The sequence below is a fragment of the Aaosphaeria arxii genome, assembly GCF_010015735.1.
Source record: "Aaosphaeria arxii CBS 175.79 unplaced genomic scaffold BU24scaffold_1, whole genome shotgun sequence".
Lineage (NCBI taxonomy): Eukaryota > Fungi > Ascomycota > Dothideomycetes > Pleosporales > Aaosphaeria > Aaosphaeria arxii.
Window position 1 is genome coordinate 3754691 of NW_022983474.1, and position 23331 is coordinate 3778021.

A 23331-nucleotide genomic window follows, 5' to 3' on the forward strand; every position below is an offset into this window, starting at 1 on the left:
GAGTGTTGCGAGAGAGTGTGAGTGTTGCGAGAGAGTGTGAGTGTTGCGAGAGAGTGTGAGTGTTGTGAGAGCGACTGTTGTGAGAGCGACTGTTGTGAGAGAGGGGAGAGTGTTGTGAGAGTGTTGTGAGAGTGTTGTGAGAGTGTTGTGAGAGTGTTGTGAGAGTGTTGTGAGAGTGTTGTGAGAGTGTTGTGAGAGTCTGGAGGTAGGTACAGAGTAGTAAAGCGAGCAGCATACGGGAAAAAAGTGATTCGTTCGTCTCTGAGATCATATAAACCCCATTCCTCTTCATTACTTTTCTTTTCTTCCTCTTTTGTACATCGTCATCGTATCCAAGAGAAACGAGAAAAAAGGGTCGGTAGTCATTGATCCCCAAAAGAAAAAAAAACGTCAAGTCGTTCGTTTGTTCCTGGCTTTTTTTCTCTTTGGTTGGGGAAACAATACTCTTTTTTCCCTTGCCTCGTCTTCTCCAAAAAAAAGAACACAAAAGAAGGTTGGTAGAATGTGATATAGGTACATTTTTCTTCCTTTCCTCCCCCCCTGCAACATCCGGGCCCCTTCTACTCATTACTGAGTGGTGTTGTTTATTTACCTCATTCCGCCGAGACCGGCGCCCATTGCGCTGAGTCGGCTCGCGAGCTTGGGGTACTTCTCCTGGACCTCGAGCTGCGTGCGCGTGGCCTCGGCGTAGCTGAGCGCGTTGATGATCTCGCCCTCGGTGCGCGAGAGTTCGGCCGCGCGCTCGAAGTACTTGAGTGCCTCTGTCACTTTGCCCTGTTGCAGGAGGAGCTGCGCCATGGTGGCGACGGCGATGTCGCATTCTGGGTCAACTGTGAGGGAGAAGATTGTTAGTAAAAAAAGCATTTCGCAAGGAAGGATTGGTACTGGATTGTTCAGGAAGGGGGGGTTGAACTTACTGATGAGGGCCTTCTCGCAAAGCTTCTCGGCCTCGCCGAAGTCGTTTTTCCATTGGAACAGGGCGAGGGCCTTGTTGATCAGCGGCAGGACGTTCATGCCCATGGGCTTGATGCTCTTCTCCATCTCGACGGCGGTGTCGAACTTCTCGATGGCTTCCTGGTATTTCTGCTGGTCGAGCAGCAGCTCTCCGTAGTAGTTGTAGACGTCGGGGACCTTGTCGAAGTTCTTCATGCAGCGGCGGAAGGTTGCCATCGACGAGGCGATGCTGCCCATCTTGTACTGTGTGACACCGAGCTGGATGTGCGAGAAGATAAAGTCCTTATCCAGGTCGATCGACTTCTGGTAGTCCTTTGCGGCATCGCCGAACTCGGACTTGATGAAGTGAAGTTGTGCGCGGTGGTAGTAGATATCGGGGTCGGTGTTGTCTTGGGCGAGGGCAGCGTCGAAGTCGCCTTCGGCAGCATCAGGGTTGGCTAAGAAATGTTAGTTGGGTGTCAGATGTGATCAAATAATTCGGCTAAACATACCGAGCTCGAGATGCATGCTGGCACGCTTGATGTAGCTTTGTGTCAAAGATGGCTGGAGTTCCACACTCTTATCCATGTCCTTCAATGCGTCATCGTTCTCGCCCTTAAGGTATCGGAAGGTTCCGCGCATGTTATACGCAAAAGCCTCATGCTCTCCGAGATCGCCCAGCTCCAATGCCTTGTCAAACGCAGCAGCAGCCTCGTTATAGCCATCGGAGGTCTTGGTGTCCATTGCGCTCAGGCCCTTCCTCAGCTGGCCCTTGCCACTGTTCTCGTCGAGGTCCGCATCCTCCTCGAGGCCGGCTGGTGGGGGCTTCGGTCGGAAACTCTGGAGGTAATTTGTGACGAATGTGGGGCTGGGAAGCTTCTTCTCCTTGCCTTGAAGGATGGCCTTGCCCTTGGCCTCGGCGACCTTCTTCAATAATCTCTCCACGCTCTGTGCGCTGGCCTCGTTGCGGAATTGATCGATGATGCAGCTTGCTGTGTAGTCGAGAAGAGCCTCGCTGTTGCGCTCCACCTGCTCGTATGCGTTCGCTCGTCGGTTGAGGGCCTTGACGTACTCGTTGTCCAGGTTGATGGCCGCGGTTGTGTCCTCAATCACCTTATCCCAGTTCGACATTGCGTTCCAGCAGGCAGCTCGATTCGAGTAGAAAACAGGGTCCTGCTTGCAGATGATCGCCTTTCCGTACAGCTCGATGGCGCGATTGTAGTCCTTGGAGCCGTATGCCTTATTTCCAGCCGCCTTCAATTTTGCGGCGTACTCTTTCCGTGTCTGTGAAAATCAGTCGCTGTTCGGAACGGGAACTTTGAACGCCCAAAAACCCTACCTCTTCGGAGAGAGAAGCTACTGAATCCTCATCAACCTCTGGTAGCTCATCTTCAGCTGCGGGTGCCACTGAAGCCTTCTTGGGCTCTATTCCGTGTCAGCGCATATTCTCGAGAAAAAGAGATTGCGAACGTATTCCTACCAGCAGCCTTAGGTTCGTCTTTTGTAGTGTCCTTCTCGGCCCTTTCCTTCGCCTTCTTGCGGTCTCGCTTCTTCTTCGTCTTGCTCGCTGATGTTGAGCTCGATGATGAGCCGCCGGTCGAATCTGATGAGAGATAGTAGATGACGCCACCGGCGCCAACCACGAATGTGACACCTGCGACGGCATACACTGTGCCCTTGTTCTCAGACGCCCAATTCGATAACCTTTCCCATAGCGAGCTTGTCTCAGCAGCAGGAATTCCAACGGGGAAAGGACCGGGGGTGTTGGGGACGGGGGCGGCGTTCGCGGACATGGTCGGAAGAGAGATGCACCAGATCGAGAGGGAATATTACGCAGCGATTGAGATGGGGGAATTAGTTGGGAACACGCTCAATGGGCGGTTGTAAGTACAGATGGAAGGGTAGGTGGACGTGGATGTGTGATGTCTTTGAAGCTGCCGATAGGTAGAAAATTGGCTAGGCTCGCTCTGAGTAAGGAAACATGACATGGCCCATGCTTTTTCACACCAAAACGTCATCACCAGAGAGACCCATCCGACAACCGAGTCCCCAGTCTGTCTACCAATTTAAATACGACGAAGCCTACTTGCCAGGTCAGTTATGTTCGTGTGAAGACATCTTTATTATATTTAGACTTGACGGGGACGGCGTCGTGAACGCTGAATACATTGTCTTCGTCATGCATTTCCTTCTATCAGGTATTCGTTCTTCATCTGTTGCTCAGGATAACCCCCGCTTCATGTGCTAGTTGTAAGCAACCAATCCACCGAGGGCGGAACCTCTATGACCCGTAGAGCTTCAAGTAGTCCGCCCATATTCATGGTGTTGGTAAAGGTTGTTCCAAAGTTCGCTCTTCGCCGTCGTCCATCTGCTCACGTGACCCCGTCACATACAGTGCGATACCATATATCCTGTCTTGTGTAGTGGAGGCTGGCGTATTTTGGACAGTGGTTCAACATTTTCCATTTTTCTTTGCTCAGCGGATGAGATACCATGACTGATGCATTTGGCAGAATATCAACATGTCTTCAGCATCGTTCCGTATCATCTCTACCATACGCTATGACTCGCTGCTATTGCAATCCGAAGAGAACTCCTCACTGAGCTTCACTTCGCCATCGCCAATTTATATGCTGGTCTACCATCGCGATAGACTCATGGAAGCAGCACAGCACTTCGAGTTCCCCGCCGTCGTCGAACGACTGCAAGATGGGAAGTCATTCCATGAAGATCTATCCAAAGCAGTGCAAGACTGGAAATCCCATAGCAAACAAGGCGGCGAACAAGATTCACCCCTGAAACTCCGGGTACTCTTCTCAAAAGACGGAACCCTCGCCGTCGAATGCACACCAACGCCAGCACTGCCACTCACCTCACTCTACCCCCCATCTCTCGACCCTCCGCGACGCAGCGACGTCTCGCGGCAAACTCGGCCCTTCAAACCATCCCCACTGACAGGCGGAGCCCTGGACCTCGGACCCGCGCAGAGTCTGCCGACGCCCAAAGACGACCCCTGGACGTGGAAACTCAAGCTCGACACGGCTCCTACGTCGACCTGCCCTGCTACTCTGCTGAAAACCACGGCGCGGGACTTGTACAATGTCTCCCGGTCTCGGGCCCTGCCCACCCACCCGACCGCCCCTACGAGGGTGGAGACGATCATGTATAACGAATGCAACGAGTTCACGGAAGGGTCCATCACTTCTCTTTATTTCTACCGCGGTGGACGATGGGTAACTCCGCCGGTGGGTGTCCCCGCCGGCCAATTGAGCGCAGAAACTCTGCAGAGCAGTGAGGATGGGGAAAGATGGGATGAAGGGGAGTTGAGAAGGCCCTTTGCTGGACGGTGGGGCCATAGCGTGAGGAGTTCAAAGGTTGGAGCCGGAGGACAGAGGGGTACGACGAGAAGATGGGCTCTCTTGAAGGGGATGTGCATGGAAGAGCCGATCAGCGTAGATACTCTTGAGGTTGGAGAGGGGGTGTGGGTGAGCAACGGAGTGATTGGATTTGGGTTTGGTAGAGTTGTGGAATAGTCAACATACTATACTACCTCACGGATTATGTAGTGATTTAGAAAGGATGCGTGGGTACAGTTTCTGTCGCTTTCCGATCGTTTGGAATGGCCATTATTAGTGACAGATCTATCTTCATCCGCCCACGCTCTCCACGCTCTCCGATGGCAGAATCGACCGATCGGTCGGACTACCTCTCTCATGCCTGTCCATGGTACATATACATTAAGGTACAGTACGTACGCCAACGCCACTCTTCTCGGGATGAAAAGAATTCTAGAGACGGGGGGAGAGTCTAGGTGGGTGTGTTGTAAGTGAGAGAGTGCTGTGTGTTGTAAGAGATTGTTGTGAGTGTTGTGAGAGAGTTTGTTGCGAGTGTTGTGAGAGAGTTTGTTGTAATTGTTGTAAGAGAGCTTGTTGTGAGCATCATAAGAGAGGAGAGAGTGTTGTAAGAGAAGAGAGAGTGTTGTAAGAGAAGAGAGAGTGTTGTAAGAGAAGAGAGAGTGTTGTAAGAGAAGAGAGAGTGTTATAAGTATTATAAGAGAGGAGAGAGTGTTATAAGTGTTATAAGAGAGGAGAGACTGTTGTAAGGATTGTAAGAGAGGAGAGAGTATTGTAAGATAAGTATGTTGTAAGAAAGGGTTGTAGGAAAGTGTTGTAAGTGTTGTGAGTGTTGTGAGTGTTGTGAGTGTTGTGAGTGTTGTGAGTGTTGTGAGTGTTGTGAGTGTTGTGAGTGTTGTGAGTGTTGTGAGTGTTGTAAGTGTTGTGAGAGGGTGTTATAAGAGAGTGTTATAATAGACAGTATTATAAGAAACAGTGTATATATATTGTTAGAGAGGAGAGAGTGTTATAAGTAAGAGTAAGTGTTGTGAGTGCAAGTGAGTGTTGTAAAGGAGAGTAAGTGTTGTGAGTGAGAGAAAGTGTTGTAAGGGAGTGTTGTGGGGGAGTGCTGTGGGGGAGTGTGCGTGTGGTGTGAGAGCGGAGAGAGACAACATGCCGATCGCGAACGGCGGCGATTTCGGACAATATGTTGTGCCGATAGAAACAGCAATGCTCTCAACAAGGAAGGATTCAGGCAGTTGTAGGAGACATATTGTTCGAGGTTCTCCGGGGGAGGAAGTTGTGGGGTCCGGTCGACCCAACGGCAGGCGGAGCAATCTACGGCCTCAACGCCGCCTGCCCTTCATTGAGGACGATACATGAGGGAAAAGGCCAAGCCAAAGAATAGGCCCCATGAAATAAGTAATAGGTCCAAATGCCATCCATTTCTTCGCCTCTGGAGATTTGACGAACAGAGCTTACTGTTTTATTCATCATGCTTGCAGAATCCCGGACGAACGAACTGACTCCTCACATACGAAAGCGCTGGCGGAGTTCCAGCTTCAAGGGAACGAATAGCCTGGCACAGCCATTGACCAGCCAAACTGCAACGACTACAACCAATTCAATAGGTGTGAGTTAGAAGAGGGAACAATTAGCCTCATAATAGGCATCGGGCCAACTAACAATGATCAGGACAAGGACGACACAAATGTTTCCTCCAATTACACACCTGCAACCTACACTCTCACAAACATCAAGTCTCTGTCACAACTCTTCGATCAGTCAGTCGAAGCTAAGATATGGGGCATTGCTGTCAGAGGTCTAAATCAGCCCTCGCCTCCCGTGTTCTTTCCCGAATACACCAAGCCTGGAGGACTCCATTACGTATATCGAGAGCTTGATTTTTGGACCTCTGGCTTCTTCCCCGGAAGCCTTCATCTCTTGCTTGAGAGGAGGAGAAATCATGGGTCTATGATCTTTCCGGATGATGCTACTACACAAAGTGTCCATGAACTTCATTTGGAGTACAAAACCCGGTTCCCTTCTGCGCCCAAGCTTGCTAACAAGGTGACCTAGACACGCATGCAAGGTTTGGACAGAGAGCCTGCACCAAAACGCACTTCTGCGAAATACGCACGACATAGGCTTCATGATCATGCCATGGGCTAGGCCTGCGTACGAGCTCAATCACGATCTTCGAGCTTTGGAGACGATCAAGACAGCGGCACTGAGCCTTTACTCCCGCTTCGATGCGAGGATTGGTTGCATACGAAGTTGGGATACGTGTGTGACGAAAAAGTACAACTTTCGTGATCCACGCTCGGAATTTATGATGATCATTGTGAGTACTGCCTCGGGGTAGATTTGAGCACTGTTCCGTGTATCACATCAAAGTTAACATAATATGTAGGATAACATGATGAATCTCGATCTCCTATTCTACGCCGCTTCTAAGACACACAATAAGGAAATGCACGCTGCAGCTGTCGAGCATGCTCGCACGACGATGCGCACGCACATTCGAGCGGATGGCTCCACGACTCATCTTGTAGTATTCGACACCAACACCGGGGAAATTCGACAACGCCTTACCAATCAGGGATACTCGCATACGTCTTGCTGGTCTCGGGGACAGGCGTGGGCAATCGCTGGATTTGCGGAAACATACATGTGGACACATGAGAGAGAGTTTCTAGACACTGCTCGACGTTGCGCTGACCATTTTCTGGGTCGCCTGGCCGAATCTAACATCGTAGCTTGGGATTTCGATGCACCGGAGACAGAAGGCACGAAGCGGCCAACCGACACAAGTGCTGCCATGATTGCCGCCTATGGAATGGTTTTAATTCACAAGGCTTTGCTACAGACAGGCGAGACTTCAGACTACCTCCTGGCAGCTTTGAAAATCACCAACAATGTCTGTGCCAATAATATCAACCACAAAGCTTCGTTCACCGCAACCAAGCATGACATTGAAACAGTTGAGCATGGCTCCATCACGAACACCACTCTTGGGGTAGATATGGGCGAGAGCGAGACGATTTTGAACGGTGCGACTATCAACAATTATGAATTCGCTCCTCGGAGATGGGCTGATCATGGACTTGTCTACGCCGACTACTTCTTCATACTTTTAGGAAATCGCTTGTTGGATTTCGGATTGATTCCGTTGAACAAGAGAGGGCTATGAGGAAAACGCGCTGACTCGCTGATTGGGTAGAAATGAACAGTCAAGAAATGAACCTAGATCTTCAAAGGCTATTTGCCCATTTCCATCGAATGGCAATCCTTCTGGGATTGACGACGCTCCGTTACTCTGAATAGTGTGTTCATTGCCTTGACCCAGTGATGTGTAGCCCAGGTAATCGAGGTTGGGAGATGGCATGGCGGTCGGGTCTTTACTAGATGGCTGCGCCTGGAATGCGAGAGGAAGAGGGGGAAATGCGAGCGTGATGCTATCAGGAGTTTCACATTGGCCCGTAGCCCCTGGCGGATTCTCCCCACAAGCTCCCGGCATGCTGTGCGCTACGCCGGAAGCACCGTTGCCTTGTTGAATGTCGTCTGAACTACCCTTCGCCGTGCCCAATTGATGTTCAGGGTACGCAGCCTGTCGAATGTCCAAAGTTTGGTCACCATAATTTCGTGCGTGGTTCAGACGCAACGCAAATTTAGAAGAGAGATTGCCACCCGGCGCCGAGGGATCCCCATTCCACCTATTTGCCATCTCCATGAGACTTTCAAGAAGGCTGTCGAACTGCCGGGGAAGCGGGATGCTATAGTAAAGGGAGTGGGTAATGAGCATTCGGCCGCATATGAAAAGACAGAATGCGAATTGAGGATTTGTGAGACATTTGCTGTTCCGAAGGAATTCATCCGTAATGATAGAAACTTCCACCGCAGCTGCCATGCAGGTTTTGGCGCTCGCTGCAGACGGCAGATTGATGGGAAGTGACTGCCACTCTGACGAAGGATATGCAATGCCTTGGTGTAAGAGCACGACAGCGGTGTTGTGTGTAATATGCGCTAGGGTAAGATTTGGATCCATGTTTCCATCGCTATTCAAGGCGCATGCTTCTCTCCAACGCTCTGGTAGGAATAGCTTCCATCTGTTCCCATTGTCAGATGTTGCTGCGGTTTTGCTAATCGGCAGGCATACTTACTGTACTAAACGAAGGTCCAGTTGTTTGAACCTCATCAGCCAAAGCTGAACATCATGCGCCTTGGCGACGTCCACCGCTTGCTGTAGGAAGAAAGACGTGACGAGACTCAAGCTCTCAGTGGCCTCGATACAATAAGCGAATCCGCCCAAAGAAGCTTGATCAGCCTCCTCAGATCGAACGTTTGGCAAGTGCTGTCTAGCATCACAAGGAGGATCTGAGACCCCGAAATAAGGGGTCGGGGTCTCCAGAGATCGACCTTCTTCCCAGAGTGCTCCTTCGCATGGCAGTCGTCTTTTGACATCAGCACTAGTCAGGCACACATTCCATCCAGTGGCTATGCTGCAAAATCGATCCATCAGAAAGACATTCCAGAAAACCCGGCGGCGCTCTTCTCTTTCGGTCCAGTCTTTGCAGGAAGGGAGGAAATGCATTCGTTTAACAAGCGCCTGGGTAACACCTGGTATTGAGGCTTGATCTTCGTCTTCAATGCTGAGTTGTAGTTGTTCGACTGTTCTTGCCATGCTGCCAACGATCGACCATGCCGAAGGACCCCGACCACTTCCAATCGTGTCGAATGCGCATATGATCAGAGCTTGCAAATTTTCTACAGAGAAGGACTCCATGCTTTGTAGAATTACTGCTTGTCTGCTCAATTGCGCCAGTCGTAGCTTTGCCTCTGCATCGCCAAGTCGATGATCATTCTGAAAGCGGACAGTAACCGATACAATGGCGCGCAAAATGGTAGACAGCTTCAATCGTTCCGTCGGGACCACCATTCGTTGTCGAAATTGACGAACGTGTAGGATAGGGATCCAGGGATGAATTCGATCGAAATAGATCTCAACCAATGTATCCACCAGATCCGGAGGGAGGAAGCCGTTGTCGGCAGATTCGTGCTGCAAATTCGAGGGTGATCCTAGTGTCGCTTGCTGCTCGACTCGTCGACGTTTTGCTGGCCCCGTGGTGGACGCTGATGTCAAATCACTTCCTGCAGAACGTTTTTGGCCAAGATCATGAAGGGTCTGCCGGACTTGTGAAGTGTAGCCGGCTAAGCTGTTCGTTGAAGGAGTGGAAACCGGCTCGTGGATGCCTTTTGTTTGTAGACAATCCAAGAGTTGGTGAATCAAAACGCCTTGGCCCAAAAACATGCTTTCAAGATCATCTATGCGTTTGGTGAGTCGATCGATCGCGCCTGCTTTCATGCCTGGCTTCCCTTTCTCGGCGTCGTACTGGCAAGTTATGTCGTTTCTGAGACAGTGAGAGCAGGGTCGCTGTCTGGAGCATTTGGCCTTCTTCTTTCGACATGCTCGACATGCTGGCCCAGTCCCATCCTCTTTGGTAGTATTGTTGGCACCATTGTGCGCATCACGCTCATCATGTTCAGATGCATCAAAGTCCATTGAGCCTTTGACCTCCAAGACGGCCCGTTGAACGCGAGAATTTCTTATGAAGAAGGTGGCGCCAGTCGCGAATATTAGGACGCATCATTGGTAACTACAAGGGTCACCGTTTCAAGCTTCTGATAGATTTCTGTGGGGTAGGAATGGCGGGGAAATGCACAAAAGGGTCAAGCTTAGTGAAGGGAAGGGGTCAACAGCTCGAGGGAGGTGGGAGGCCATAGAAGCCCAATTGGGACTAGCCGCGGGATTCCGGCCTATTGATCGGAGGACAACCCGTCCTTTGGTTTGGTATATGGCATAGCATAGCATACATTATGGTGGGCACATCATGATAACTCGTATAGTAACCTACCTATTAATTAGTATTACATCCTACATTCATCGAGATTTCCGTCGAACTGAGATGCTTTCATTTCATTATACATTCATTTCATCTTGCTGAGAGCTACCATCCACTCAGAATTCTTGATGGGCTAGATCAGGTAGCACGAATTACCCCACTGCCCCCACCGCTGGAAGATGAAATTCATTGTGAAATTCTACTATTGTCTTTATTAAAATACGCTCTTAGGATGTTTCGAGTAGCTGACCTGTTTTATTTTTCACTATGAAGCCGTTTTGTCCGAGCTGTACTGCATCTGATGGGTGGTCTAGCACTGGCGTGGCGGTAGTATCCAGAGAATTTCAACGTGAATGCTACTTTCGCTCACAAACAAGGGACAATCGCCCTTACTTGAGCTCCCGTGACGGCGATGAAGATTCCATCTGACCACTTCCCTCACTATCAAGAAAGTTCATTGGAAAACAATAGTAAGATTGAGAAAGTGCGATTGAATAAACGGAACTAGAGTTGCGTAATGCCATTTGTCCAACACTGTCACTTCCCGCCACAGACACCTCAGCCAACACTGCTCCTATCTTCGTACCAATTTTCTACGTTGGTACACGGCTAATATACATAGCGGAAGTTTGGGTTCTCAATGTCCGTCAGATCCGAGAAAGCCAGGTCATGCGAAACCTCGCTGACATTGGCCTCCTTGACGCGATTCCTCCGCATCAACACCAATCGAGAAATGACGACAATGATCATGTAGACTCCGTAGACACCAATGTGCACAATGAATCCCGACAAGTACCTGGGAGCATCTTTCTCTCGGAAGATCTGGGGCGCGATCAAGTTGCCTACCGCCCAGCCGATGAAAACCATGCTCATGGTAGTAGACTTCTTGGTCTGGCCTGCAATGTTCCGCGTCACGAGCGAGATGATCATGTTTCCCTGGGCGAGAAAGAACTGGGTGCAGTAGAAAGCGATGAGCATGCCGCCGGAGTTCGATTTGGTCGGTTTGACGATAAGGATGACGATGGTGCCAACGATGGCCGGGATTGTCCAAACCTGGTTTTTGTTAACGTTAGGAAGTGGTCTTCCGTTGTTGGGCGACTGGATGTAGGTACTTACAATCATGGTAAGGCAGGTTTGCCCTGACTTTTGAGAAACTTGTGCAGAGCCGATCATCAACATGATCTGCCAGGCACCCTGTGCGATATTGAGCAGTTGAGTCTGGAGCAGCGAGAACCCAAATTCCTTGATGATAAGATTCGAGAAGACACCAAGGCCTCCAATTACGAGATTGGCGACCAGAATGAGCATGACGCAGCACCAGACAAATGGGTCTTTGAGTGTTTCGACAATCTGGTACTTCTTGTACTCTCTGTTCTGGATACCGGTTTCGTTTTGACGGACACGCTCAACCATCAGGCGCTTCTCCTCTTCGGTGAAGCATTTGGCAGACATTGGACTATCGGGTAGGATGTAGGCGATTCCAAAGGACCAGAGACAAGTCGCGAGACCGAGAACGAGGAACAAGAGCTGCCAGTTTTTGATGGGCCCGTCCGTGAAATGTGATACTCCGAATGCGAGTAGACCTCCGATCTACGTTTCTTCATTTAGAATATTGCGTAGTTATATGTATCATAGAACGTACATACCATCAACTGAAAACCAGACATGCAATACCAAAGCGAATTGAGTAGAGACTGTTCATCTCTTGTGTACCACATAGAAGTTCTAAATGTGGTCAGTTTTGTCGTCGATCATTGACACTTGGGTTCACAACTTACATCAGCATCATGGCAGGCTGGACGCAACTTTCGAAGAAACCGAGCAGGAACCTGACGGCCATGAGGGCTGCGAAATTAGTCGATACCGTCGAGCAGGCAACGACTACTCCCCAGATGAAGACGCTGACTGAAAGAGTTTTTGCCACGGGAAACTTTAGGAGAAGAAGATTCATGGGATATTCTCCGCACAAGATTCCAATGTAGAGGATGGTTCCTAGCCATTGATACTGTCGCAACCATCAACACAATTTCCATAGATTTTAGGCGAACTTTAGACTAACCTCCTGGCCGACAAGATTTGCATCCTTCTTTATGCCCATGATCGATGCAAAGTTCAGTGTTCCTTTGTCGAGGGACTGACAGAAGTAGGTCACCAATTGAACGACCAAGATGCGGCGGTTGATCTTCCAGAAGAGACGTTTGTTCGTCGCTGCATCGATCTCGACTGGAGGTCCGGTGGCATAGCGGGCAGTCTGCTCATCCACTCGTTCAGACTGGAAGGCTTCCTCTTTAGGGTCGATATCCCTGGTCTCTGCATGAGGTGCAACAGCCCCGGCTTCGATCGCTTTGGACGACATGATTTCTTCAATGGTGTCCGAAATCAGAAAGATTTATTAATGATGCGGTATACCGAGTTAAGGGGCAAAGAAACTGAGATCTCTGATATGCGATCTACCTCCAAAGGTTGTTATATGCACAACTAAAAGTATTAGACATTACCCCGTCCAAGCCGCTCATCCCCAGCTTGTGGACTTTGTGGGGAGAAGCAGTGCTACCGTGAGTTTGACCGGTCACCCGAGCGGCGCGAACACGCACTGATTTCTTGTTTGCGTGATGGGAGAAACATTGGTATCTGTCTTGACATTCTGGCAGATGGCATGACGGGCGGTGGACGGGCTATCTACCGGAGCGCAGGCCGGCGGGGGAATTAACCCAGGATACGAGTAGGTCGCCAAACCAACAACCAACAACCAACATTCTCGGCAGTATTGTTGCGACAAACCTTTCACTTCGCGATGATCCTTACCCCAATGAAACGGATATCGTGTAGTGGCCATGGTTTCTCCAACTTGAAGCAATCAAAATCCGGGGCAAATTATGGGGTTACCTAGGAGTGATAATAGGGCAAAAACGCAAGTATAAACCGGGCTACATCTGGTAGTTAGACCAAATGCCTGGCTACACTGCTGCATTGGAGCCTATCAAGCGTCGACCTTTTACTGCAAATATATTGAATTGTTTCCTGTGTATGCATCAATTACCTGGAGCCTTGACAGAATGAAAACTCTCAATCTCGTGGCGCTGTTCCTCAGTGTCTTGGCCCCAACACCTACCTATGCAACGCCAGTCGGGTCCAGTCTCGAGCATCTTCCCCGAGCTCGACATGGCTTCCAACACCCGGGAGCTCTTCACACAGCGGCCGACATCCGCCGTGTCAAGCATCATGTAAAAGAGAAAGACGAGCCATGGTTTAAAGCCTTCCAGCACCTCCAGAGCAGGAATCTCGCGCAGACGACATGGAAAGCTACGCCCCAGACCATCCTTGTCCGCACGGCGACTCCCACCGCGAACCTGAGCAACAATTACCAATACGCATACCGCGATGCACACTCGGCGTATCAGCAGACCTTGCTCTGGCTCATCACTGACAACGAGACTTATGCGGACGCGGCGGTCAAGACCTTAGACGCCTGGAGCTCGAAACTCGAGGACATCGACGGCAACGAGGACAAGTAAATCTGTAATTTGCCTAACCTTACCGACTAATCTAACATGTCTCGACCAGATACCTCGCGGCAGGACTCTACGGTTACCAGTTCGCCAATGCCGCCGAACTCCTGCGCTCCTACCGTGGCTGGCCCGCCACAAGGCAGGAACAGTTTGCGACGATGTTGACGGACATCTTCGCCCGCTACAATCGCGCCTTCCTGGACCATCACAATGACAAGCCAGACTTCTATTACGCAAATTGGGATTTCGCGAACATCGTCTCTCTGATGGCGATCGGCATCTTCACCGACAACGCGACCATGTACGACTTCGCCGTGGATTACTTCCTCACCGGTCCCGACGACGGTGCCGTAGCGAACGGGGCGTTGCCATTCTTCTCCATCGCTAACTTCACCGAGGACGGCGGGAAGACGTTGATGCAAGGACAAGAGGCCGGGAGGGACCAGGGCCACGCGCTGTTGTGCATGGCACTGCTCGGAGTCATCGGACAGCAAGGACACAACCAGGGCAGAGATCTGTACGGTGCGTTTGGTCACCAAATCCTCAATGCGTAAGTCGAAGTTCCAAGTTTTTGGGAAGCAATTCCACCAAGACTCTTCTTTCTCTTCATTCTTTCCAGAGGTCGAGGCTAACGATTCGTTTTCGTACGCGTACCGCACAGCGCCGAGTATGCAGGCAAATACAACACGAATCACTCCGTGCCGTACACGCCCTATGAAAGCTGGGAGGGAGTACTCCCTGTCGTATCCGCGAAGGCGCGAGGCGATGTTCGCCCCGGGTTCGAGGCCTTGTTTGCGCACTACAGCGATGTGAAGGGTCTGAACGCGAGTTGGACGAAGGCCTACCGCGATTACGTTGTGGCGAACCTCACTGCCAAGGTGGAAGGCGGTGGCGGTGATTATGGGCCGAATTCGGGAGGCTTTGATGCCCTGGGCCATGGAACATTGATGTACAGGATCACTGGAAGTTGAGTCTAGCAGCAGTAGCAGCAGTAGTAGCGATGTTTTGCAGGCTGGTGGAATGCCTTGCGTGTATCGCGATGTTCACGTTAATGGATCACACACTGTTGGTTAGATAGCCTGACCAAGAAATGGCCATTCACCGTTTGTGTAGCTCGATGAGAAATTTAATGATCTTACAAAGACATCACTGCGCTGGTGTCTGGATAGTCTGGTTGAATTAGGAACAGAAAACACTTTTATCATTAAGTATGTAAGCTAATCTGATGGTATCCTGCAGCCCACTCTACGACTCTTCGCCGTGTGTAAAAAATGCCCTTCGAATTTGCTTCGAGAAACCGGGATAAAGACAGTGAGACTGATAGATAAAGTATGAAATCCTATCTCTGATGGCGTTATAGCTATGATGGTCGTGGTAAGTAATAAGATCGTGACATCGGGCATGAGGGGAGATTGTCCTAGGGAATGTAAGGGCCTGAAACGGCGGTAAGAACGATAGCCATGCCGTGAAAAGGAAACTCGACCGTTGATATCGCCGATACCGCGCTTGTACTGGTAAGTATAATGGTGACGCTGTGAAGGCTGATGGTAAGTATGGAATCGTAAAAAAAATGGGTCATATCGGAGGGCACGAACAGAGAAAATGTTGATGTCGGGACTTACGCAGAGTTGAAGCAAGTCAAAGAGATGGGAACCACAGAATGTGGCAGGTGCGACGAGATCATTCCTGGTAGTCTTCATCATCACCGCTTGCGTCGTTCACCCCTCGCAATGCTTCTTCGGAAGTCTTCCTCATCTTGCTCTCGAGGTCATCCTTGAGAGCCTTGATACCGGCTTCCAGTTGCCTCTTCCTGAGCGCATTGCTACGGTTTTTCCATTGCTTGGTCTTCATCCTCTCTCTCGGATTGTTTACAAGCCGATGGAGGGGCACGCCGCCCTGGATGGCGTCATTGACTGCGGCCTTGCTGTGCGCCAAACACTCGCAGATAGCAATAAGACGGTCCAAGATGTTATTCATGCATCTGAATCGAAGCTGACCGCGAGCCTCACTGTGGTACATCAAAGGGCGGCACCAACCCTTCTCGTGAACGGTGATTGCGGTATCGAATACGTGGTGCGCTGCGGCTTCGAGATCCGCTGGACTGATGCTCATTGTCTTGATACGTCTGAGGTAGCACGAGGTCGGGCCGTCAGTGGCCTTGTCGGTGGAGATCATTGCGGTATAGATATCCGCAACCCAATTATCTCGAAAGTACATCTTGACCCAGAAGGTCAGCCAATCCTTTTTGGGTGGCAGTCGAGACGACTTGCGGTGCGCGCGGGCTTCGGCGGATGTTTTGAATTTCCCACTGTAAGGAGGGTACCGGCCTTAAACGATACCCGCAGTGGGTCTTCCTTGAAGAGTGAAGCCACCCACTATTGGGCTATGCTCAATAGGCTTGCTGCGGATAGGGATGCCTCCTAGAGAAACTTTTCCTCTAGTCTGATGGTCGACCGACACAGGCGAAGGCTGAGGGCAGTTTCCCACCAGAATTGAACCATCGGAGAGGCTCATAGCGTTGGTTGGTTTTGGAGGGGCAGGTGCCAGTCTACGCAACGACGACTGCATCGATGAAAGGAACATTGGTGCGGCCGAAAGATCGCTGATATGATCACCAGCGGATTGGTTTAGAAGATGAGGCTGAGTTGAGGGATAGATTGAGTTTTCTGGTGCACTCGAAGCGAACTGGTATGAGTTTGGAAGCACAAGGTCGTTTTGGAATGAAAAACGTAAGGGCTGTTCGTCTCCAGATGACGAAGCGGCTACAAGATCATTATATGGTTGAGGAGGGCCTCCTCCTGTATTTTGAAGGGGTAAGCTGGTGTTGATTGCAAGATGTGAGCTGTCGTCGAGGCATGAAGCGGGCAGTCTGCATGAAGAATCGGGGTGGTCTGAGTACCCGAAAGTGGCGGGACCGCCGAGTTGCTGGGAGGTTGGCATTGTTTCACTGCAGTCCCCATTGTAATCGTACAAATCATTCCCAGCTTCATGGTTGAAAGCAAACAGATGGTCGAAAAATCCTTGCGTGAAAGCCGCAGGGCCTTCCTTGAAGAGGGGCGTATGGAGATCGCCACTCTGTCGTGCGATTTCACACTCGCCAAAGCCTGAACGCACCCCAGCCTCTGTCGTTTGGGGAGTTGAGGTTGGTGGTTGGAGTTGTACTAGCAAATCTGATGTAGAGATATGCCACCACGAGTCTGGGTAAAGAAAGTAAAAGACAGTGGAATTTGTATAGGGAAAAAGGAAAAGATAAGAGGCACCTCTCAAGTCGGATGGTGATATACCTTGAGATCTGGGTTGAGCTACGCCTTCCCCACCCCCACCTCACCTCCCTCGCCCCGATTGTCACAACATCATGATCAAAAGAATAGGACAATAGACGATTGTTGATTTTAGGTCGCCTTGGAGAGGTCATAAGGCAGAGACTCTATTGCAACGAGACCAGTGATGCTTTCCTATTGTCGTGCCCACTTGGGTCAGGTGGATCGCGAATAGCAGGCCAGGACAATCGCAAGTGAAGTTCAAGCTGCACCAGGCGCAACAAGGAAGAGTTTGATAGTATCTGCAAGGGAGTGGGAAGTCGAAAAGGATGTCTGCCTGTGTGAGGGGTGTATATCCTCAATCATGACCTTGTTTCCGTACCAGATTCAATCAATATGGGTCGAGCAGATACCAAGTTGAATACAAGAGAACCAATCGAAGGATGAGGATTGTACGACCTCACTCCACCAGACAGATTACCGCATACGGAGGGCAGTCGGCTCAACAGTATAGCACACAGTGGAGGGGAAATGGCGGTGTGAAGAGCAAGTGTATTATCAGAGCCTGTAGGTGTTGCGGTCTCTTCCTTCAATCTGACTCTATACGGAGTACATATCTCTGAAATCGCTGATGTACGAGTGATCCACAACTGACAACCGGTACCCACCTACCGCGGTAACGAAAGACTACCTACCTAGGTAGTTAACATACACCCCCTTACAGTTCTTCATATCCATTGATCCACCTCATCTCTCTTTCCAGAATCCGACGCATTGTCACCGTCCTCGCTGGTAGAGCGATCGGTCTTTCTATTTGCCAATCGTTTGGCAACTTCATTCGCATCAAGCAAACTGACCAGCCTCCTCTTGCTTGGACTACCTATCGTTGCCTCTTTGCAGATACTCCATATGCGCTCCCTATCATCTTTATCCCTACGGCTGGTTTGTTTGTTCTGATTGCGGAAATGCTCCAGAGGCTGCTCCGTCAGTATGGTTGGCGAAAACGGCGTGATCACTTCAGGCGTTCCATCAACACATCGAGCAATGTATGCGTCCTCGGCTACCTCGTAAGGTGTTCTTCCAACAGAATTCTCGCGGAAGAGAAGATCAGGGCGGTATTCCAGCATGGTCTTGAGTAGGACTTCCTCTCGGCGGTTCACAGCCCAATGGAGGGGAGTCTCACCGGATCCGTCCAATAACTCGAGATGTTCATTATTGGTTGGCAAAGCAAAGTCCAGAATCTTCCTCAAGATATCGTCACGCTTATTCCAACCGTGAGATAACCACCACGCCAGAGGCGTCTGTGACGAGCCTTTAGCAGAGCGCTCCGTGAGAAGAGAGGCCACAAGGCGTTTGTCGATGAGATCTAAGAACTTCTGAAGGTTCTCTGGCGCCTCATCACCGTGGAAGCTGTTACCGAGCAGTAGGTGCAGAATGTTGTCCCCGTCACGATCCCGAGTCGTTTGATCCGCACCTGCGTCGATCAGGATTTTTGCCGCCTCGTAATGCATTTCTGAGAAAGCGACCGAAAGAGGACTCGAGAGATATCAGCATGCGAACCTTGATATTACGAAGCGACAGGACTTACGTGTAACCACTGCGAGACTTCAGTTCTAGCAACTCAGGCAGGGTCTTAATCAAATGTTTGATAAGCTTCGAAACCTCCGCACTCTCGGGAGCAATGACCGCACAATGCAGTTGGAGATCATCTTGCCAAATTAGCTTTCAGACCAATGAATAACAACTTAAGACTTACTGCGAGCATCCAACCACTTATGAAGCACCTTCTCAAACCCTCCAGCAGTTGTATTGAGATGCTTGATGAGCTTGTGATCCTTATACGTCTCGGCGAACTCCATATACAGTCTTGCAGGCGTGGCACTGGAAAACCATTCTACGCTAGCCAGGCTTCCTTGGTGAGCTGCTTGCAGAAGAGGAGCACTGGTGTCCGAAACTGGTCTTTCAGAGATACCACGAGCAGCACTGACCCAATCTTCTCGCTTTGATCCATGAACCTACGCAGATAGAACAAATTAATAAGTCTAGTTGCAAACATGTTCAATCCTAGGGGACTTACACTAAGACCTTGATAAAACTTTGGCCTTTCTTTGAATTCAACACCACTCTTCTTCACAAGCGATGCAAGCTCCATACCAGCGCCAGTTTGCTTTATCATTTCAGCAAGCATGTCGGTTCTGCCATATTGGATCGCCCGGATAAAGTCAGACTCAGAAAAGGCTGGAATCGTGGAGGCATCCTCTTCTTTATCGTCTAAACGCTTCGTCCATTCTTTGAGGGTGTCCATCAGAAAATTGTACAGTTGAAAGTCATTGGTGATTAGGGCCCAGTCGATCAACTGCTCTGAGCCCGAGCCATCGATGATTTCGTTCTCGGTTCCATACACGAATTTCCTCGCTGGAGTGCAGGACTTGGCGTAATCCCATGCGGGGAATGACCAATTCAGATACTCGAGTGGGCTTGTTTTCGATTTCACCTGCGTTGAAACCTCTCCGATGTCTTCCACGGTGAACTTTTCATCAATGATCTCACGATCCACTGGCACGTCACTCATATCTTCATCTGAATCTTCCTCGTCACTATCGACTTCATCAGCACGTCGTCCCATGCGGTACACGGCCTTTTCTTCTTCTGTCTCTGGATCATACTGAACAAAGCAGATTTCCAGAATGGCTTTGGCAACGTCTAAGTGACCTTGGAGAATAGCAAGGCTAAATGGCGAGAAGTCGTCACGGTCGGTTATAGCCATCTTCAGAGGTTTCCTGTCGCCATTAGGGCCCCAAGGCGTCAAAGTGAGGGATTTAATCTTTTCAAGATTTCCTTCCCAAGCTGCCTGGAACAATTCTTCGTAACCTTGCGTGTCCTCGTCGTCGTGATCGTGGCCTTTGAAGTATATCGATATGTCCCAAGGGAATGTGCGGCGCTCATAATCAAAGGAGCTATTGTCGTCCTTGTCTTCCTTCTTTTTGACCTTGTCGGGATAAAGCTCATCGAATGTCTTCGCACCTGCTTCCAGTAGATGCTTCTCAACTTTTTCAAAGTCTGACGTGAGTCGCTCAATTGCCTCCTTCTTTTCAGTGACGCCTTCGCGATCTCTGTAGACCGCTAGGCGTTTCTCATAGCTTTCCTTCGAGATTCTGTCTTCTTCTTGCGCAGCCTCCAGCTGAATTTTGCCAATAAATCCCCTGTAGGTTCCTGGCTCGAAAAACTCTAGGTAGTTGTGGCCTTCCTTAACGTTGTATGTTGGCTCCTTAGGAGGCTCGTCGTCCTTCCATGCCTGTGTCATACATGATTAGTGTTGACCAAGAAAGCAATCAAATCATACACCTGGAATGGCGGGTGTGATGGCAAAACTATACCTTTAGATCTTGAATTTTCTTCCGCACAACGTCAAGAAGTGTCTGTGGAATATTGTATCGAGCGTACCAATCATCTCTAAGGATCTCCTGGGTCTCTTTCGTGATAGTGTTTGGATCGATGCCGCGGAATAGAAGTTGAAGAACAATGTCGGGCAGTTCTGACTCGACTGCACTGAACACCGGCTGCTGGACCTGTTTTTCAAACTTTTCGCGGTTATCCTTGGTGTCATTATTCTTAATGCCCTCGAACTTTCTCTCCACAGACTTGAGCCAAGTCTTGAACTCTATGCCGGGTTGAGCTCCAGCTTCTAGCAATTTTAGTGCTGCCAACGCATTCCCCTGTTTGATGGCACTCATCAAAGGGCTCTCTGTGTTTGGAGACCATTCTGATCCATGTACAGCAAGATGGTTCAATGCTCGCTTTGCTGCCGGCTCATCAATGCTGAAGATCGTTTCGATAAGGTCCGGCTGAATGGTGGCGATGTAGTGGAAAGCTGTCGTTTGATTCATATCGGCTTGCGCTGATGATGCTCCGATCTCAAGCAGTGTTTTGGCCATCTCTTTAGCTTGCTCCAAGGGTAGATCAAGCACAAGAACAAGAGTCAATATTGCAGCGCGAGGGGACTTGTCATAGCTGTGGTAGAGTTTGATCGGTAGAAGCACATCAGCACCGAAGTTTTGGACTAGCTCTTTCACCGCAGCGCTATGGCCACCCAAAATGGCAAGATGTAATGGTGATGCCTTCCAATCCCAGGACAACACATTGACGTCATATACGTCTGGCTCATCCTCATCGTCGTCAAGGACCATGTTTTCGTTCTTCTTCTCGTCGCTGCCCTTTTCCTTTTCCTTCAGGTCGACGAACGAGCCGGTTGTAGCAGAACGCATCTCAACATCAGAGTCGTCTCCTTCGTCGTCTTCAACCATTTCAATGTCTTCGCCGTCGGAGTCATTCTTCCGCTGGCCATTCACGTCCTCTTTCGACTCCCTTTTCTCCTCACGAGCAGCAATGCGCGCTTGCTTCCGTACTTCTTCTTTCTTTGATTCTTCCTCTTCGTTCTCCTCGCTCTTGCGCATGATCATGCTGATCATTTCGGCATTGCCACGTGCAGCTGCGAGATGTAGAGCCGTACGTCCATCAGCAAGACGGGCCACCAGTCGAGCACCAGCATCGATGAGAGCCTTCACAATGGCAGGGCTCGAAGAGTTGACGGCAAGATGAAGTGGGGTCCTTCCAGTGTAGTCCCGAGTGTTGGGATCTGCGCCTTCCTGAGCGAGCCAGTCCTGAACATGCTCCAGATCCTGATCAATAATGGCCTGGCAAAGGCGAGCGGTATTGCCAACATATGCCTAAAGGCTATGTTAGCATACACTGTATAGGTGAGAATCGAACAGGCTCATTATTACCATCTCGGTCCAATCATCATCGGTGATTGGGTGGAAAGATCCGATTGCCTGCCTGCCTGGGTCGTCTTTGATGAAAGAGATCTTTCCAGACACGTATATCTTAGCCTCTTCTTCGGCAACATCATGCTCCTCTGGTGTGGTTGGTTCAGGACAAAATCCACAGCAGTCGTGAATCACGCTATATCATTGTCAGCACTACTTGTCACATCCCAACGGAACTTGCTTACTCTTCTGCGAAGCCAAAGAAAGCGGGGTGTCTATGCAGATTAACCTCGCGGTCGCCTTTCTTATTCCATTCTGCATTCAGCAACAAGTCTTTGGTGTAGAGAAGCTTTTCAATTTTCTTGGCGTGGTATTTTGGGCCATATGGGATGGTAAAGGTATCTGACGAGTTAGCATGTGTCCATTCTTCTTGGAACTTCTCCACATACGATAATCGCTAACGTCTTCTTGATCAACCCATTCGGCAACCTCATCTTCGTAGCGGTCTTTGATGTTGTCGCCCGTAGAGCGGTCCCAGCCCCGATTGATCGCAGGTCTTCCACGCTCCTCGCGTCTCTCGTCCATGTAGGACTCGCGTTCAGACTTGCTGGGCAGTCGTTCGAGGACCAGCAGTCTGGCTAATCCCACAGTCCTTCCGAAGTTCCTCTCAAAGATTGTAGGATCAACTCTCGAACGCTCCAGCAAAGGCCAGTAGACTTCGAAGCCACGATGAGAATACTTGGAGAGCCGGTTCTCATAAGAAGGCGATCGGCGCGTAAGATCAATAGTATTGACCTGGGACATGTACGCGGTTAACGCACGAGGCGCGGCATACACTTGCTTTCCATCGTATGCCGCACAGGAGCAATCGACATCGAAACCAGTCAAGATTTCGGCGACAGACTTGTATATTCTCAAAACAATCTGGATGTGTCTGGTAGGATATTGGCTTGCAATCGTGATGGCGTTCTTAGTGCGGATTGTGGTGGTCTCTACAAGGATGCTGTCTTTGATACGCTGCTCAATCTCAATGATCTTGTTGGTGGCAGCCTCTTCGCTGAGACCATAGATGAACAGATCGATATCCGATGCCGGGGCGATGGTTTCATGGTAGTACTGGCGCAATGCCCTCTTTGACGCCTTATATTTCTCAGGAACAGGGAGCATGCAGGTCACTACTGACGAGCCGGCCGCCACAACATTGCTCCAGTCCATGTCCACGAGTGAGGATTCGCAAAACAGGGAGAAGTTCTGCTGGAATTCCTTGAGATTCTGCACGATTGCGTTGGAGCCGTTGGGGAGCCTTGCTGATTGTTTGAGGGCCATGACATATCGCTCCTTCTCTTCATCAGATTCTGAATCGAGGTTCCGGGCCCTCACTTTGACGTGCTCCTCTTTGCCATTGAACACGGGCACGATGTTGAGGTAGGGGTCATCCAATGCGGGGTGTGTCGGTTCTTGGGCGAATACTTCTCGCAACTTGGCATCATACTGTTTGTAAGGCTCGAGTAGCTCGGCCAAGGATGTATCGGGGTTAGAGGCAACGTGAGTAATGAAATCGGCGTGCTTAACAGGCACGTTCGGGAGCGAGGATGGCGTCGACATGGCGATTTGAGAGGCAATTGAAG

At 50.1% G+C, this 23331-nt stretch overlaps 9 protein-coding genes across 9 annotated transcripts; 3 read left to right on the forward strand and 6 right to left on the reverse strand.

Annotated features, from left to right (window-relative positions):
• Positions 1-588: 588 nt before the first annotated feature.
• BU24DRAFT_404694 (mitochondrial precursor protein) lies at positions 589-2726 on the reverse strand (the record flags this gene model as incomplete). Its single annotated transcript, XM_033525658.1, has 5 exons — positions 589-830; positions 918-1391; positions 1446-2217; positions 2273-2358; positions 2414-2726. 5 exons carry the CDS (start codon positions 2724-2726, stop codon positions 589-591), a joined length of 1887 nt encoding a protein of 628 aa, XP_033390054.1.
• A 254-nt stretch (positions 2727-2980) lies between these two features.
• Positions 2981-4842, forward strand: BU24DRAFT_26060 (uncharacterized protein). The gene is made up of 2 exons (XM_033522490.1): positions 2981-3131; positions 3447-4842. The coding sequence occupies exon 2, from the start codon at positions 3456-3458 to the stop codon at positions 4464-4466; it is 1011 nt and encodes a 336-aa protein (XP_033390055.1). The 5' UTR covers positions 2981-3131; positions 3447-3455; the 3' UTR covers positions 4467-4842.
• A 1190-nt stretch (positions 4843-6032) lies between these two features.
• BU24DRAFT_313976 (glycoside hydrolase family 88 protein) lies at positions 6033-7431 on the forward strand (the record flags this gene model as incomplete). The annotated part of the gene is made up of 3 exons (XM_033522857.1): positions 6033-6292; positions 6345-6609; positions 6679-7431. Coding segments are annotated over 3 exons (1278 nt in total), but the record flags the coding sequence as incomplete, so codon positions are not given.
• BU24DRAFT_25930 (uncharacterized protein) lies at positions 7201-9945 on the reverse strand. Its single transcript, XM_033522477.1, has 2 exons — positions 8429-9945; positions 7201-8374 (listed from the first exon to the last, which is right to left on the reverse strand). The coding sequence occupies exons 1-2, from the start codon at positions 9826-9828 to the stop codon at positions 7453-7455; spliced, it is 2322 nt and encodes a 773-aa protein (XP_033390057.1). The 5' UTR covers positions 9829-9945; the 3' UTR covers positions 7201-7452.
• Positions 9946-10652: 707 nt separating this feature from the next.
• Positions 10653-12831, reverse strand: BU24DRAFT_362490 (MFS general substrate transporter). Its single transcript, XM_033524181.1, has 5 exons — positions 12228-12831; positions 11947-12173; positions 11815-11893; positions 11285-11758; positions 10653-11221 (listed from the first exon to the last, which is right to left on the reverse strand). Exons 1-5 carry the CDS (start codon positions 12522-12524, stop codon positions 10778-10780), a joined length of 1521 nt encoding a protein of 506 aa, XP_033390058.1. The 5' UTR covers positions 12525-12831; the 3' UTR covers positions 10653-10777.
• A 70-nt stretch (positions 12832-12901) lies between these two features.
• On the forward strand, positions 12902-14866 carry BU24DRAFT_362492 (GPI anchored protein-like protein). The gene is made up of 3 exons (XM_033524182.1): positions 12902-13679; positions 13733-14227; positions 14339-14866. The coding sequence occupies exons 1-3, from the start codon at positions 13225-13227 to the stop codon at positions 14646-14648; spliced, it is 1260 nt and encodes a 419-aa protein (XP_033390059.1). The 5' UTR covers positions 12902-13224; the 3' UTR covers positions 14649-14866.
• BU24DRAFT_446676 (uncharacterized protein) lies at positions 14867-15894 on the reverse strand (the record flags this gene model as incomplete). The annotated part of the gene is made up of 2 exons (XM_033530781.1): positions 14867-15209; positions 15300-15894. One exon carries the CDS (start codon positions 15892-15894, stop codon positions 15358-15360), a length of 537 nt encoding a protein of 178 aa, XP_033390060.1. The 3' UTR covers positions 14867-15209; positions 15300-15357.
• A 111-nt stretch (positions 15895-16005) lies between these two features.
• BU24DRAFT_457675 (uncharacterized protein) lies at positions 16006-16617 on the reverse strand (the record flags this gene model as incomplete). The annotated part of the gene is made up of 1 exon (XM_033531557.1): positions 16006-16617. One exon carries the CDS (start codon positions 16615-16617, stop codon positions 16006-16008), a length of 612 nt encoding a protein of 203 aa, XP_033390061.1.
• Positions 16618-17665: 1048 nt separating this feature from the next.
• Positions 17666-23308, reverse strand: BU24DRAFT_457676 (ankyrin repeat protein; the record flags this gene model as incomplete). Its single annotated transcript, XM_033531558.1, has 8 exons — positions 17666-18473; positions 18526-18646; positions 18694-18952; positions 19015-20232; positions 20315-21664; positions 21722-21899; positions 21949-22105; positions 22153-23308. The coding sequence occupies 8 exons, from the start codon at positions 23306-23308 to the stop codon at positions 17666-17668; spliced, it is 5247 nt and encodes a 1748-aa protein (XP_033390062.1).
• Between the last annotated feature and the right edge of the window lie 23 nt (positions 23309-23331).

Excerpts from the sequence above, each read along its gene's own strand:
- BU24DRAFT_26060 (XM_033522490.1), top strand. The coding sequence starts at position 3,456 with ATGTCTTCAGCATCGTTCCGTATCATCTCTACCATACGCTATGACTCG.
- BU24DRAFT_25930 (XM_033522477.1), bottom strand. The coding sequence starts at position 9,828 with ATGGACTTTGATGCATCTGAACATGATGAGCGTGATGCGCACAATGGT. Across the intron at positions 8,375-8,428 it reads CTGGACCTTCGTTTAGTACA|ATGGAAGCTATTCCTACCAG; the intron begins GTAAGTATGCCT and ends CAATGGGAACAG.
- BU24DRAFT_362490 (XM_033524181.1), bottom strand. The coding sequence starts at position 12,524 with ATGTCGTCCAAAGCGATCGAAGCCGGGGCTGTTGCACCTCATGCAGAG. Across the intron at positions 11,759-11,814 it reads TGTCTGGTTTTCAGTTGATG|ATCGGAGGTCTACTCGCATT; the intron begins GTATGTACGTTC and ends GAAGAAACGTAG. Across the intron at positions 11,222-11,284 it reads AAACCTGCCTTACCATGATT|GTTTGGACAATCCCGGCCAT; the intron begins GTAAGTACCTAC and ends AACAAAAACCAG.
- BU24DRAFT_362492 (XM_033524182.1), top strand. The coding sequence starts at position 13,225 with ATGAAAACTCTCAATCTCGTGGCGCTGTTCCTCAGTGTCTTGGCCCCA. Across the intron at positions 13,680-13,732 it reads ATCGACGGCAACGAGGACAA|ATACCTCGCGGCAGGACTCT; the intron begins GTAAATCTGTAA and ends TGTCTCGACCAG. Across the intron at positions 14,228-14,338 it reads GGTCACCAAATCCTCAATGC|CGCCGAGTATGCAGGCAAAT; the intron begins GTAAGTCGAAGT and ends CGTACCGCACAG.